Source organism: Eleginops maclovinus, chromosome 11 (assembly GCF_036324505.1).
Source record: "Eleginops maclovinus isolate JMC-PN-2008 ecotype Puerto Natales chromosome 11, JC_Emac_rtc_rv5, whole genome shotgun sequence".
Lineage (NCBI taxonomy): Eukaryota > Metazoa > Chordata > Actinopteri > Perciformes > Eleginopidae > Eleginops > Eleginops maclovinus.
Window position 1 is genome coordinate 21,040,992 of NC_086359.1, and position 15,841 is coordinate 21,056,832.

At 42.4% G+C, this 15,841-nt stretch overlaps 1 protein-coding gene across 1 annotated transcript in view; it reads left to right on the forward strand.

Moving 5' to 3' along the window:
• Positions 1 to 15,169, forward strand: part of med13a (mediator complex subunit 13a) — an 80,047-nt gene extending 64,878 nt beyond the window's left edge. Inside the window, 15 exon segments of the mRNA XM_063895585.1 lie at positions 1,562 to 2,472; positions 3,331 to 3,498; positions 3,906 to 4,129; positions 4,898 to 5,087; positions 5,318 to 5,717; positions 6,274 to 6,505; positions 6,979 to 7,170; positions 7,900 to 8,123; positions 9,899 to 10,041; positions 10,154 to 10,312; positions 11,336 to 11,524; positions 12,024 to 12,166; positions 12,302 to 12,466; positions 13,712 to 13,812; positions 14,092 to 15,169. Of these exon segments, the coding sequence (XP_063751655.1) occupies positions 1,562 to 2,472; positions 3,331 to 3,498; positions 3,906 to 4,129; positions 4,898 to 5,087; positions 5,318 to 5,717; positions 6,274 to 6,505; positions 6,979 to 7,170; positions 7,900 to 8,123; positions 9,899 to 10,041; positions 10,154 to 10,312; positions 11,336 to 11,524; positions 12,024 to 12,166; positions 12,302 to 12,466; positions 13,712 to 13,812; positions 14,092 to 14,224 (3,574 nt within the window). The 3' untranslated portion in view covers positions 14,225 to 15,169.
• The last annotated feature ends 672 nt before the right edge of the window (positions 15,170 to 15,841 follow it).

The window sequence follows — 15,841 nt, forward strand, 5'->3', positions numbered from 1 at the left end:
ATGTTGGAGAGAAACTCCCTCTGGAGGCAACTTTGGGATTTTAGCTTTTGCAGACCATTTACATGCACTAATACATAAAGATTACATGAAAGGGAAAACCCCGAAAGACTATTTAATGCAGTAAAAAAGGCTTATGGTTATACTGGTGATTATTGTATTTTAGATGATTGTTATGGTCATTATTGAGAAATGTATCGTACACTGGAGCATGGCAGAACATCCGGATGGTCAAATTTGAAAAAGTGCTCTTAATTATTGAAAAGTGTTAAGACTGTTTACGCTGGGTTGCGCCGGCAGGAAGTGGTGTCTCTGCTTCACTAAACCTAGCAAATGTTGAAGGAGTCCTTGGCAAAGATGTTTTAATGTACTGGTGCTGCCCTGGCGCCTGCCTCCGTGCTGAACGTGCCCTGGCTGCAGCAGAGAGAGTTGTGCTGGGACTTCCTCCTAATGGGTCTGTGCCAGGAGTTTTCCCCCCCACATACAGCTAGGGACACGATGTGCTCTACCTTTCTCTCTCTCTGCTGCACTTACAACCCCCCACCCCCCCCAACTTCCTCACTGTTGCTTGCCAGCCCCAAAAATAACCCTTACCTCAGAGGGACACTCGTTGAAATGTTTATTGAAGGTTTTTTCTCTCCCTCTGCTTCCTTCTACCCGTTTCTCATTCTCCCTCTTTCCCCCGCATTCTTCTTCCCTTATGTGTAAACATGTGTTAGTGTAAGCCCACTCTGCACTCCTCTTGTAGTGCCTGTGGTCGTGCCGTACTGCCTTATGCTCAAACTAAATTCACAAATGCAGGGAGACAGTCGTGTAACAGCATTTTGTTGTGCTGAGCTTTGGGAAAACAAGTCATTTCTGTGCTAGTGCTTCCTCTTTCATGCCAAGATTAGAACGTTAGGACCACAGTTGAGTGTGTGATATATTTTTACTATGATGGGAAATTAATAGTTGACTTTACCTATAGAACAGTTATTATTATTTGTGGTGATTTAGGGATCCTTTTTAATTGTCAACAAAGGATCACCCTAAAATCATTTTTTGTCTGTCATTCACTCACATTCGGTTACCTTGAATTCCTCGAAAACTTATCTTTATGGTGAATTAAAAGTTTTTTAAAAAGGATCAAAGTTTGAATTTAGGTAAATAGGGGGTACATTTAACAAAATGAACTCTAAACATCACTTCACAATCTCTCATACACTGTTTGTGTGTGTGAGGCAAACAACTGGATTAATGACACTTGGATTATACCACCGGAGTGATATACAGTAGTTGTTCTGATGTTGAAACCACCATTAACATTGTTTTTCCTTTTTGTTTTTTTTTTGGTAACCTTGAAGCCATGTGTGGAAAACATATTTTCTTAAAAAAAACCAGTATTGAATGTAAGGTCAAAAAATGTATATCTTCAGGGTAACATTTTATTGGTGACTTTCCCTTCGTGTTGGCCTCATTTTAAACACTTAAATTGTGCCGCTGTGTTTCCTCTGACCGGTTCTGTAGTTCAGTCTTATAGTAAAGAGCTGTTTCTAATTCTTGTCCTTCTGCCCCCCCCCCTCAGTAACATCCCCAGTGTGGGCAGCACCATGGACCAGGACTACAGCCAGACCTACACCCCTCAGACTCACACGCCTTTCATGTCTAACAGTGCTCCACCCAGTAACAGTGGCACTGGCATCCTGCCTTCACCCGCCACCCCTCGTTTCTCCGCCCCCACCCCAAGAACGCCACGCACCCCACGAACACCTCGAGGCCAGGGCTCAATCAAGTACGAGAACTCAGACCTTTACTCCCCGGCATCCACCCCCTCCACCTGCCGACCACTAAACTCGGTAGAGCCAGCCACGGTACCCTCCATCCCTGAGGCCCACAGCCTCTACGTCACCCTCATCCTCTCAGAGTCGGTCATGAGCCTCTTCAAGGACTGCAACTTCGACAGCTGCTGCATCTGTGTGTGTAACATGAACATAAAAGGAGCCGACGTGGGCGTGTACCTCAGCGACCCCATCGGTGAGGCTCAGGAAGCATGCAGCTGCGGCTTCAGCGCCGTGGTCAACCGGCGTTACGGCAACGGCTCGGGCCTCTTCCTGGAGGACGAGCTGGACATCATCGGCCGAGGATCAGACGTCAGCAGGGAGGCGGAGAAGCGCTTTGAGCAGCTGCGGCTCTCCTCGCTGGAAAGAACTGGAGTAGGGAGGGGTGACCGCGTCCCGGACGAGCTCATTCTCCTCCTGCAGGATCAATGCACCAACCCCTTTTCACCCATTTCAGTCCTGGATGATGACATAGTGACACGGGGGCCAAGCGGGGCCCCTGTGCCGCCCTGTGTGAGGGTGGAGGAGAGGGACTACCACAGCGACTGCTACATGGCCCTGGAGCACGGCAGGCAGTTCATGGACAACATGTCTGGAGGCAAGGTGGACGAGGCGCTGGTGAAGAGCACCTGCCTGCACCACTGGGCCAAACAAAACGGTGAGGAACAGGGGAGGGATTTAGAAGGTCATGCACGGCAAAATGTACCCATTATTTTGATATTTGACACCATGTCATGTTTTCTTCAGCCATTGTTGCACTTTAGCTTTTTAACATAGATCAATAAATCATTTAAAAATGAATAAAAACGATAACAGCACAACTAAAGAAATATATACCTATCAGGGTTCAATATATTTCCAAAAATGATTGCAAAAAATTGTGTTTAAAGGTGACCTTGGTGAGATGTTTTCACCTTATTAAAATATTCTTTAAACTAATGAAACTGCATTGAACTGCTAAACTACACTAATTGCACATCTGTAATCTAAAACATACATTTACTAAACTAAAGTTATGCGTTTTATGCTGTGATTTTAAATGTGCAATGCTGGTAAAAACTAATTGGATATATGTATCATTAAGTGTTTCCACTAATGATTGGTTGAGAAACATAAATGCCCATTATTCATTCAAATTAGACTCAAGTACATGTTACTTACATAGACAAAACTTAGTGGCATCTAGCGTTGTGCATACAAAATGCAACCAACTGTATGCCCCTCTGCTCACCCCTCCTTTACAAGATTGTGATTATAAGACAAAACACTGTACTTGTAATATAACTTTGCTCAGAGGAGACACAAAGTTATACAAGTGTGTCAGAGAACTGTGGTGGCCCTTTGAGTAGCGCTCAAATGTGGAAGGGGCTTATAAAGTTAACTATAACCTTAACTTTAACCAAGTTGAGGACAAAAAGATTTGTGAGAAGCACATTAAAAAAATATATTTTTAAAGTCTGGGGTTGCGTATGTTGTGATTAATCTTAAGCTTCCCCTTTACTTGTCTGTTCTGCAGCAGTGGACGTCAGTGCACTGTGCTCTCAGGATGTGCTGCGGGTGCTCATGTCCCTGCAGCCCGTACTCCAGGACGCAATCCAGAAGAAGAGGACGATAAGGTCGTGGGGCGTTCAGGGTCCCCTCACCTGGCAGCAGTTCCACAAGATGGCTGGACGGGGCTCTTACGGTAAGGCTGTGGCCAAACTGGGAATGTTTGTCCACCCTTTACACAGTTCTTCATGTTACCAACGACAGTCCACTTTATTCAAATCAGCTATCAGTTTATCAATACTTTCCACCTTCTTGTACAACTGAGATTTTCTGGCAGGCATAAGACTCATAGAGAAACTGTGTTTGAGTGTGTGACATTTGAGTGGGGAAGAAAAGCTTTTGATGTTGTCAGGTCAGTCAGCAGGGTGGTCCCTCTGCTGGGGCCAGATGTCAGCTCTGCTGGGAGGAGCTGTCAGACGGTTCTCTGCAACATCACATTCTGATGCACAGAGGCGGCTGACACCTCGCCTGTAAACACTTCCTCACTGATCTTTCTCTCTGCCTCCTTTCCACACTTGATTTCCCCTTCTCCCCCCCCAACAGGCACAGACGAGTCCCCGGAGCCCCTGCCCATCCCGACCTTCCTGGTGGGGTATGAGTACGACTTCGTGGTGCTGTCTCCCTTCGGTCTGCCCTACTGGGAGAAGCTGTTGTTGGATCCCTTTGGCTCGCAGCGGGACGTCGGGTACCTGGTAGTCTGTCCTGACAATGAGGCCTTGCTCAGCGGTGCCAAGAGCTTCTTCAGGGACCTCACCGCTGTCTACGAGGTAGAGACTCTGAGATATAAACTGTGATCACTTTCTATTGAAAACATTTCACTGCTAGACCCTAAATCAGGCTAATGGTTTGTGATGAAAATAATAATATAAAAAGAACAGATCATATTTCCTTTATATACATACAAGTGTTCGCCTCTTTAGGATTTATTACAAAGGTTTGTTTTTTATTAATCAGTGCTGCTTTACCATGTAAATGGATCCCTACTAGTTTATATACTGAGTCAACCAGTCTTAGGGTATTTACATTTTTCATTTTTATAAAAGTATATAGAACTTAATGTTAGCATTTTGGGGTACATTGTTATTGTATAAAGGGGTTTTATTTTCCTAGATCTTTATACGGAGTTTGTATAGTCATTGAGTAATTTGATGTTGGATATTTCCTGCTTCTCTGTTGCACCTGGTAAATGTAAATTGGTGGACTTGCAGCCAGTCCCTATTTAAGATGGCTTTTTATTATCACACAACATCAGCCTCTTGAAGGTCCAGCACCAAAAACGTTACACAAAGGATACTTTGCAGGTTTAAGAGCCTGCAGGAGTTTATTTGCAACTTCTATCCACTTGTCCCGCTCCCTAGACCTGTTTCATCAAAGAGATGTGCCATTTGTCTTTTTGGTATTCTAAACATGCACTAAATCAAACGCAAAAAGCACTGCTGTCTAATAACATCCTCTTTATTATCGTCATATAAATGTATATGTATGTACCAGTTCAAACACTCACGGTCTTTGCCACTTGTGTCTGTTTTCTACAGTCATGTCGACTGGGCCAGCACAGGCCCATTTCCAAAGGCTACCCCGATGGCATCGTCCTTGTGGGCGGCAGCGGAGCCAAGAACCTTGTGGATCAGCCGGTCAGCGATTGGTTCCTCAAGGCTGCCAGCAGCAACAGCGACGCCTTCACTAAGCTCAAACTCTATGCACAAGTGTGCCGACACAACCTCGGTACGTGTCATTTCCTGCCTGCCGGGTTCCTGCTGCCTCTTCTGTTGCTGATAGCTCATCTCTCACAGTGCTTTGTGCTGAATTTCCACCTCCGACACCACTTGGTTCAGCTAGAGAGCCTTGACTGTTTAAAAGAGAACATGGTATCTGTGTAGGAGGAGTTCAAATGGAGTGTCTTTTTGTTGTTCAGAGTGTGATTGATGTTATAATGCCTTGCTTTCTCCCTTTAGCTCCATACCTCGCCTCACAGCCATTGGACAGTTCCCTCCTCACACAGTCCAGTCCCTCGCCCTCGTCCAACCAGTCGTCATCCACACAACAGTCCAGCTCCACCTCAGGCTCAGTGGGCCAGCAGGGCTCCGTGAACTCTGCAGGCTCCTCAGTTCCCAACAACAACAACAGCAGCAGCAACAACAGTGGGTCTGGAAACGGCTCGGCGCCCTCCAACAGTGTGGTCCCATCCTCAGGCCAGCCGCCTGCCAAGCCCAGCTCTTTCCCCCCCTTTGGGAGCATGGGCCCCCAGGGCCATGGGGGTGGACAGCTGGGACAGCAGGCTGGTACCCAGAATACTGGCACCTCAGGGGATAACTCAAGCAGCCAGGCCCCGGGGCCCACAGAGCCTCTTGAAAGGTAAACGCAGCACACACAAACGTGCACACCACTGACAAATAAAATATAAAATAACAGTGTCTGGGTCACAACAAGCATTGATCACTTATTACTATATCTTAGTTTTTAAATGTTTTTAAATTATTGTAAAGCACTTGAGTATATTACGATTTATGAAACTATAGTACACAACTTTAATCTAATTATTCCATAATTAAATACATATGTTTACTGCCACGTTGCAGAAGGGTTAGCTAGGCAACCCTCAAGGTGATTTTTTGTAGTGGGGTTGTATATAGTGTGCATTATAGCCACATTAAATAAATCAATATCATTTAAGTGTCTGTTACATTAATAATACTACAGCCCTTTCCAAAGTTCTATTTAAGTACCAGTTTGAGAGGACATTTTGATCATTGCTATTTGAATACATTTTGGTGATCTGATTAATGAGTTATATTTATATATGTGTGATATATCTTTGAGTAGTCTTGACTCAGCCATTCAGAAGCTGAGGGAAATTAGAAGTGAGTCGAGAGCCAGATTGGTTTATTAATACTGCGTGTGATCTCCCCAGCACTTTGGAACGAGAGAAAGTCGGCGTTCCCACGGACGGGGAGTCCCATGCCATCACGTATCCACCTGCCATCGTTGTTTACATTGTGGACCCATTCAGCTACGAGGAGACAGACGGGGGCCCGGGGCCGGTGCCATCCCACTCCAGTGTGTGGACGCTGGGTTTACTACGCTGCTACCTTGAGATGCTTCAGTTCCTGCCCCCACACATCCGTAACTCTATTTCAGTTCAGGTAAAGCTCCCCGGAGAGCCTCAGTGTTCCTGCTGACCACTTTGTATTAGATTATCATGCAGAGGGAAGTACATTAATTGTCAGTGTGTCCATTAATCCTTTAATTATTCATAGCTGACTTTAAATTCCATAATTGCTGACATTATCATAGGAAGTGGTGTACGTTGAGCAATCCAAAAATGCAAATCAATAACAATTTAGTGCACTACACTAGCAGTAAATACCAACTTAAAGAAAAGCTTTGCATTTTGAAGTCTACTCTGATTGTATCCCGTCTTCTGAGTGGAGCAGATTTTGGTTCTGCTTTTTTTAAATAAATACTCAGAATTTATGTTTTTTTCATCATTAAACCTAACCTGAAATCTTAACAATTTTCTTCTGCTTTAAGAAGTATAGTTTTCATCTGTATTAGCACTGTTACAGAGCTTATATAGAGGAAGTGTTGTTTCTGACGGCGTCTGTTTCCCCCTCAGATTGTCCCCTGCCAGTACCTGCTTCAGCCAGTACGAGGCGAGGATCGTCACATCTACGCCCAGCACCTCAAGTCTCTCGCCTTCTCCGTCTTTGCTCAGTGCAGACGGCCACTACCCATCTCCACCAACGTCAAGTCACTGACGGGCTTCGGCCCCGGCCTGGCTATCGACACTGCACTGAAGAGTCCCGAGGTAAATGCTAGTCAATTTTAACAGAAGCACTCAATAACTTTTTTAATATGTTAAACAGAGAAAGATTTTGTCAGTTAAGCTCTTCTGCTAAACAGAATCAGCTGTGTGTTGATATGCTAGCATTCTCCTCTGATCGATATGGAGGCAAACAGAGGCTGGCACTTTGCCCCGACAGAAGTCATTTAGTTGCTTCCAGCTTTGCCTCCAAAAGTAAACTTCACCTCATGTGACCCGGCCTTTTGACCCAACTGTTTCACTTTACGAGATATAGAGTTTTTAGTGCTAACCATCCTGCTGGGTTTTTCTTCTGGAAGAGGACCAAGGGATCTTGTAACCCTCTGCTCCTTCAGAGTTTTCTTTCCATTTTCTGCTTGGCTAGTTCCCCGAGAACTCCGTAATGGGATCTCGACTCCCCGTTTAGACAAAGGGGCACCTTAGCTCAGGAACTACTTCAGCGGACATCCTTCCTTATAGCCAGCTCTACCGCCTACCTGTTACGCACTAGCAGACCTTGAGCTGGCTTTCTGGGAGAACTGGGATATCGATTGAGCAACTTGACTGATATGTGTGGAGCTTTAACTTACAGTATAAAGAATGTGATTTTAGCAGAAATTGTAATTAAAAGAGAGTATATGCTGCTTTAAAAGCCAAGCATGCATGCACAAAATGTACAACCAGTACGGGCTGAATTTGTCCTTTATCCTGACATCTTCACTTCCCAATCTGCAGAGGCCGGAATTTCTGCGACTCTATACACCTCCGTTCATTCTAGCACCGACAAAGGACAAGCAGACGGAGCTCGGGGAGACATTTGGGGAGGCGTCGCAGAAATACAACGTGCTGTTTGTGGGATACTGTCTGTCCCACGACCAACGCTGGCTCCTGGCTACATGCACTGACCTGTATGGGGAACTCCTAGAAACCTGCATCATCAACATAGATGTTCCCAACAGGTAGGCCACCCACCATCAGCAGGGTATTCAAATGACCTTATTAGCATCAAAAGGAATCAATTAAAGCCACTAAAACCAGTCAATAAATGTACTTAAGCAACAAAAATATAAAAAGATACAACAATAAATATAGCAATCTCAAAAATGGTGGATAAAAGATGAATCTATTTTTAGTGAAATACCATTAGGAGAAAGCTATGGTAAAATATATGTGTCTCAATTTAATTTAAAGGTATATAAAAATGATGATCCCATAGCTCTTCAGCCGTACCTGAATATGTTGCCGTTTGGTTTTTTTTGGATAAAGATTTTAAAACAATGACAAAAATGAAACTAGACCACTGTCTTTTCGAGTTTAATGCCAAAGGAAAAACCGGAACTTATGGTTTCAGCAGTTATGTTTGGCTATGTTCAGTGCTTAATGAGCAAGTAAATATGGTTTTAAATATGCTAATATTTAAGAATAATAAAGAAGAGTGCTGACATTAGTGAACACAACTCCAGCAGTTTTAAAATGAACGGTGATATTCAACCAAAAAGTGGCTGCCAAAATACATTGGCTTAGCGGAATAATCATTAATTCTTTTCATTAAACTATTCCTTTTTTGTTGTTACACTACCCGCTATATTTAGTATCCACCCCTGTCTTACAATGTCCTTAAGCCTTTTTTAAATCCCTGTAAACCACGGCCCTTCGACTTATTGCATTAATTACTTTCATGTAACAAAGTGTCAGCAGACAGAAAGTGATGTTTTTATTTGTAGTGCAGTAATTGTGAAAGTCATTTAAAAAATGTAGTCCATCACACTTGATGCACACTATAGCAGTCAAACCAGTGTTGAACATGTACACCTGACTGGAGTATTTCTCACATCCAGTCACAGCTGCAACAGATGTCTGTGACCTTAAAAAAAGGTGCATGGCAGCTGTTACCCACACTTGAAATGTGTCTGCTTAAAATCAAAACTGTGATTTTTGCATCAATATAAAGCATGCTAGCTGTCAAATTACACTTTTCACTTGAGTGTCAATGAGCCTTGAGAGAAACAGCACACAACTGTCAGTCAGGCGTGTTCTGCACACCCCCACACAGGTTCTCCTTCACCTGCCAGCACAATGTTAAAGCAGCTCTATAGACTCGCAGCTAAACTCTACCCATCTTGAACTTCTTTTATTAGTATGTCTTTATAAAAGAAGGAAAGTGCATACAAATACTTTCATCTCAAAAAGAGAAGAGGTGATTTATGCCAGATTCAGCTTTTAGCTCATTTCCATTTGCAGCCCATGGTAGGTACAAACATAACAATCAACTGACAGGTTAACTTTACAAAGTGACTATTACACTCATATTATCCAGATAGATCAAAGTAAATATGTATGAAATTAAAATACTAGCACAAATGAATGTTGACAGGACTGGTTGCTCAATAACCATTTCTTTGCATCATGGGACAAAGACCAAAAGTCTGTGCACGTTTGAAGCTTAGCTGGAAGCATATTCCAATGCTTGACGGCCCTATATGAAAAATGTGATTGTGCGAAAGCAGTGCACCTCAGTGGGATGTTTGGTTTAGTCACATCTTAAGGTTCTACCTATTGGCCCAATTATCCTGATATCAAACGCACTTCCGAAAACAACGAGATTTTCAAAACGTAAGAGATTTTATTTGGGCAATAATGGGGATTTAATGATTTCCCATTAGGAACCAAGCCTAATGGTTTTTTTTATTGCTGAAACGTGGTTTTGACATGTGAATCAATGTGTGTCTGGCAGGGCGCGGAGGAAAAAGGGGTCTGTTCGGAGGCTCGGCCTGCAGAAGCTGTGGGATTGGTGCTTGGGACTGGTGCAGATGACATCAGTCCCCTGGAGGGTGGTGATTGGCCGACTGGGCAGGATAGGACACGGAGAGTTAAAAGGTAAGGAGGACTAGCTTAATGTAAAATGCTTCAGCATCAGCAGGGAACTTTAATCAGCATTCAAGTGTTTTCGGTACCACATGTTCATTCCTCCCCTCTCCTCTCTACTCAGACTGGAGTATTCTGCTGAGCAGGAGGAACCTCCAGTCCCTGAGTCGCCGTCTGAAGGAAATGTGTCGAATGTGTGGCATCTCTGCCTCGGATACTCCCAGCATCCTCAGCGTTTGCTTGGTTGCCATGGAGCCCCAGGGATCATTTATCATCATGCCAGGTAAATTGTGTGCACATGACAAAGATCATAAATACACCTGCTGTGTGTTTTAACGCACACTTCTCATCTGAGTCGCATTACTCCTCCAAGAGAGGCAGTGCAGAGGTGTGTTCATGTCTGACTGTGTGTGAGCGGGGCGTGATGGATGGCGGCAGCATATCACAATGCGTGTCCCCTCCTTTTCCGGAGCCGATTGATGGCAGGGGAGATCATGTACCTTTTTGCTCATAAAGCACTGCCTCAGATGCCCATTGATCTCAATGTGGTGTGATGGAGGGCCAAATCGATTGGGTTTATTTTGGGAAAGGAGTGGGGGATTGTCAGTGCATCATACCAGGATTGTGTTGAGCGATGTTGGGCCGAGGACATCTCCTTTTTAAAAAGCCGAAAGAGATTACATAGTCAGTGTTATCCTCTAATGGCTTTTTTTTTTTACATCACTGTTAAATGGCACATGTTTTGGTACAAGACTTAAAGAGGCTCTATTGTGCTTTTTTGTCTTTTACCTTTCCTGAGGTGTGTTATATAGGTTTTTGTGTATGGCCTTCAAGAGCTCAAACCTAAAGATCACTCCAGAGGCTGTATGACATTTTAAATAATGTTTTATTAAGTAAACCTACCATTTTACATGTATTAAAAAGATGCAATCAATATTGTGGAATATAGACCTATTAATACTTCAGCAGTCATTTCATTACATTCAGTGGTTTAGTTGAAAGGGATTATTTTAATCACATTTACAAAGTTGTTATTTAGTGCTCAGTTAAAGATGATACTAAGATGGTATTTTTCTATAAAAGTAAATCAATTTAAATTAGTGAAAGGACCAAGGTTTCTGTTAGAAACAAGCTTTCAATATCCTTGAAAATCAGGAGAAACTCTGGTCCTATATTATATATATATATTTTTTTTAAAGCCTTCCTATCAATTTTAAAAAGGATATCATTTAGAAGACTAAAGATTATTCTGAGCTGCACTGTTCATTGATCCGTTTCTCTCTGCTTCCTCTGTGCCTCCCATCAGACTCAGTTTCGACGGGCTCAGTGTTTGGCCGCAGCACCACCTTAAACATGCAGACGTCCCAGCTGAGCACCCCACAGGACACCTCTTGCACCCACATCCTGGTCTTCCCCACATCCGCCTTCGTCCAAGTAGCCAGCTCCAATTACACGAACATCGACCCTAACATCGACATCCTAAACGCCAACCCTGGTCAGTCAGCTCCTTCATCTGTCCTGTGCTAATTCCCTCGGGTTCTCTTTTGTTTTAATACAGTGTGGCTAATCTTAATTTATCACCGTGCTTTCTCTTTAAAGTGCACTGTTTGTTTGCAAATCCTTACTGTTTACTTTTACACTATAGTAGTGTGTGCCTTCACAATGAATGCATATGCAATACCCTCCAGCATCTTCAATTTGTTTCCTTCATGCTAATATATTGCAAGAAGTCTGAAACCTGGTCCCCTACATTCCTTATTCAGGAAATAGCTAAATTAACCACACAATGGCATTGAAAGCAAAAGCCATCCTCCAAAGAAAGTTTGTAATGTAGATTGCATAATGACAATATAATGATATGGTTTATTGCCTAATTTATAGCTAAAAAAAAACGTTTAAGGAGATATTAGATGCTTTTCCAAAACTCAGAGGGTGTATAAGCAAAAAAGGTTATCACCTGCAGACCTGTTGTGTAATCCTCCTGATTTCCTCAGATGGGCCCGATGCTATCGGGATCTTTGACCTGCTGGACCAGGAAAATGATTTAGTCGACCCGGACATCATCAACATCTCGCCCAACACCTCACCAGTACACTCCCCCGGCTCGCATTACCATCACGGGGGTGATGGCAGTAAGGTAAGTGAATGTGTACATGTACACAGACCATGGTGTGTTCCATATACTTTGCATGATTGAAAGAAGCTTAGGTTTAATGTCACCTGTCATGACACAGGAGAACAAAGCTAACCTTGAGTTTGTATCTTGTTGCAGGGCCAGAGTACAGACCGTATGGAGTCTCATGAAGAGGTTCCTAACCTCCTGCAGCAGCCCCTGGCACTTGGCTACTTTGTCTCCACGGCTAAAGCCGGCCCACTACCCGACTGGTTCTGGTCAGCCTGTCCGCAAGCTCAGAACCAGTGTCCACTCTTCCTTAAGGTACCCGCTGCTTCTCCTCTCACTGATGTATCTAATAGGATGTTCTTAGCACTTCCTTTTTACAAAAGTGCTTTGTGAGACTGAATGAAACCAATCACAGTTTAGAGCACTTCGACAAGTGTTAGTATGTGTTATGTTTTATAAAGCTCTAAGCCCTGGTGCGTTTTGTTAGAGCAGTGGGAAACATAGTAATTGTACTCTGGGCAGAATAAGATAGCTTGCCAGTGGTGGTCTCGATCCATAGTGTGGTTTGGTTGCAAATTATCAGACCCTATTGCAGGAAGTGAACCAAAAGCAAAGATTAGGAGCATTTGAACATTAAAGACTTGGACTTATGCAGAAGTCCGGTGTTTGCTAGATCTCGGGGCTGAAGGCTAAAGAATATGTCTACAGCAAATCTGACACTCAAAAAGTCAGCAAAAAATCTAATGAAAGAGAAGCCAGTTCAACTCCAGCCCTGACCTTTTTGTAGACACCATTCAGCAAAATAATTGAATCAGTTATTTAATCAATGTATTTGGTCTGCTCAAATTTGTGCTGTGTGAAAACAAACCAGTCTAAATAAGATACAAACCAAAATGGTCTATTTTACTGGGATTGAGACTGGCCTAAAGGACTATGATTGGTTAGTGTCCTTAGTGGAACAATTAAAGAAGCTTACGGGCCATTAGTGGCACAATCAATTCTGCAGGGATAATAATTCCTTTACTAGGTATGGCTAAAAATGAGCTTTTCTGATGAAAGTTTGCTCAGAAGATTGATACCTCTCATGTCTCTCCATTAAATATAAAGCTATCGCTTCCATCTGATTAGCTTGGCTTAGTATAAAGAGTGGAGAATTAGCCTGGTTTTATCCTAATTAAATAAAATCCGCCTATCAGCAGTTTTAAAAAGCACACTTTTATGTACATCGTGTTCGTTGAATTAGTGTGAAAACAGAAAGAAAAAAAAGCCAAGTATGGTTTTGAGGGAATATATAGATTATTTAGATCTCTCTAAGAAATAATATAGCATGCAAGTCCCCATAAAATAAACGCTCCTTTTTATAAACCCAGTGGTAACGGAACACCTCTGTTTAAACTCTAATTTTGATTTGCACTGATCACCCTTGGCTCTGAAATGGGCTCCAGCCTCACTGTTCTGTGAAAAGAGCTCTAATTATTTAGATGAGATGTAATAAAAAAGGTTAATAACTTCATTACAACCCCATTGACACCACCTCTTTCTCTGTGCTCCCTCTCTTAGGCCTCTTTGCACCTCCATGTGTCTTCAGTGCAATCAGATGAACTACTGCACAGCAAACACTCCCACCCCCTCGACTCCAATCAGACCTCAGATGTACTCAGGTAAACAACACACTCCGCTAATGTCAAGTTACCACCCCGCTGACTGTGTTTTCAAGGGGATTCTATACAGACTAAAATTCTATTTTTTGATACAAATTACGACGCTGTACACGAGCTAAACATGTTGGAAACAGCTTTAAATGCTTGATGTTCACTTAGTTTCTTATGCATTTCTTTTATAGCCTAGGATGGATGATTTAGAACAATAATGGCTTTTTTCCATATGTATTGGGTGTGTCACCCCATTATATCTCCTTATATCTCTGTATGTCTGAATAGATTTGTGCTGGAGCAGTACAACGCCCTCTCCTGGCTGACGTGTGACCCGGCCACGCAGGACCGACGATCATGTCTACCCATTCACTTTGTGGTGCTCAACCAGATGTACAACTTCATCATGAACATGTTGTAGCCAACAGCCTGTTACAGGGGGGAAATAGATAATAGAAACATTTCAAAGAAGAAACCTTCAAGGGGCGTTTAATCAAGATTGAAGAAAGAACCAGAGCAACGTACGGAGCTGGATCCCGCACCAAGATGTCGGCTGTTACTGCTAAAACAGTCCTGTCCCTGTGAATCAAAGACATGCACACACAGTCAAGGGAATAAAGAAGTTGAGTCGCAATTATTGAACGTGAAAGAATGACAGATGCATGTCATGGTATGTAGCATGGCAGCACAGTCACTGGCCAGTCTGTATTCGAAGAAACAAGTCTATCTGTAAAGTTATTGGAAGAAAAGGGACATATTTGATCAAGGAAAAAACTCATGAATGGATCTTTTTTTTAAGATCTGAAATTCCTTTTTATTCCTTTTGGATGAAATAGTATCCAAATAAAATGCCTGCATCCATCTTATTTATTGTAAGTTTTTAAATGTATAATTTGTCTTATTTCCTAACCTCTTTTATATATAAAAAATGGATAAGGTTTATATCACCTTCCTGCTTTAAAGCGATTGGTCTAAGATATATGTAATCGTCTTCATAAAAAAAACAACCAGGAAAAAATCTCATAAAAATTCAATGAAGTCCCAGTAGGTTGCTTTTAGAGTATTATTTTTTGTAATGAAGACAAAATATTTGTATTGTCACAATGTACAGATGAATTAAGAGTGGAGAATTATGTTTCATGCCTTTGAGCATGAAGGACTTGCAGCAAAGCTGTAGCCACAGAGGACTTGTACAGCAATGAACTTCACTGTGTTCAAATAAAGAGGTACATTGTTGTATATAGTATTTTATACCACACATTTAGACACAAAACCAAACGGCAATATATATAAATAATTATATATGAATGCCATGCCAGCAGTTGGTGGTGTGGCTTCTGTTTTAGGAATAAAGTGCGTCAACTCATTTACCTGTGCTTGTGATTATTGCTTTGGGGAGGGGGACTGTGATGTGCACTTGGACACGGACACCAATTTTGCAGCAGAATTAGAAGTCTTGGTACCTGTCTTGGACGTAGCTGATCTCAGGTTTGACTTTTTATTTTTAGGAAGGAAAATAAGTACATGGCAGAATGGCAGTGTCCTCTCCAGCACATCCTTTTACTATTCCTCTCCTTTTGGCACCACTTCTTACGTGTTATAGATACATTTAGACCAGTCCCAATTTACTTCATTGTGAAAGTAAATGTGTGGTGTAAATGAACTTTAACCAGATGTGGATGGCTGCCTAGTAGACATGCACGGTTTGTGCACAGAGGAATGTCTGTTCAGAGGAAATCTATACTTTGGTGTTGCTCCTGCATATTTAGCAATATTTGCTTGCTTAAGTATATGACCTTCAATATGTATGTGTTCTTTTTTTGAGTGTATAATTACATTCAATATTTAATAAAACCCCCAAAATATATTTTCAGTACAGCGCCATGTTTTCATTTTGAGAAATCATGGTTAGATGCAGTAGCCATATGCTTCTACTAAACTGTACTATAAAGTAGGTCTTAACGCGTTGCAACACTATTGGAAAAGGCACTGGGATAACCCTGAATGATAAATTGAGCTAAAACTCTTGTAAATTGCT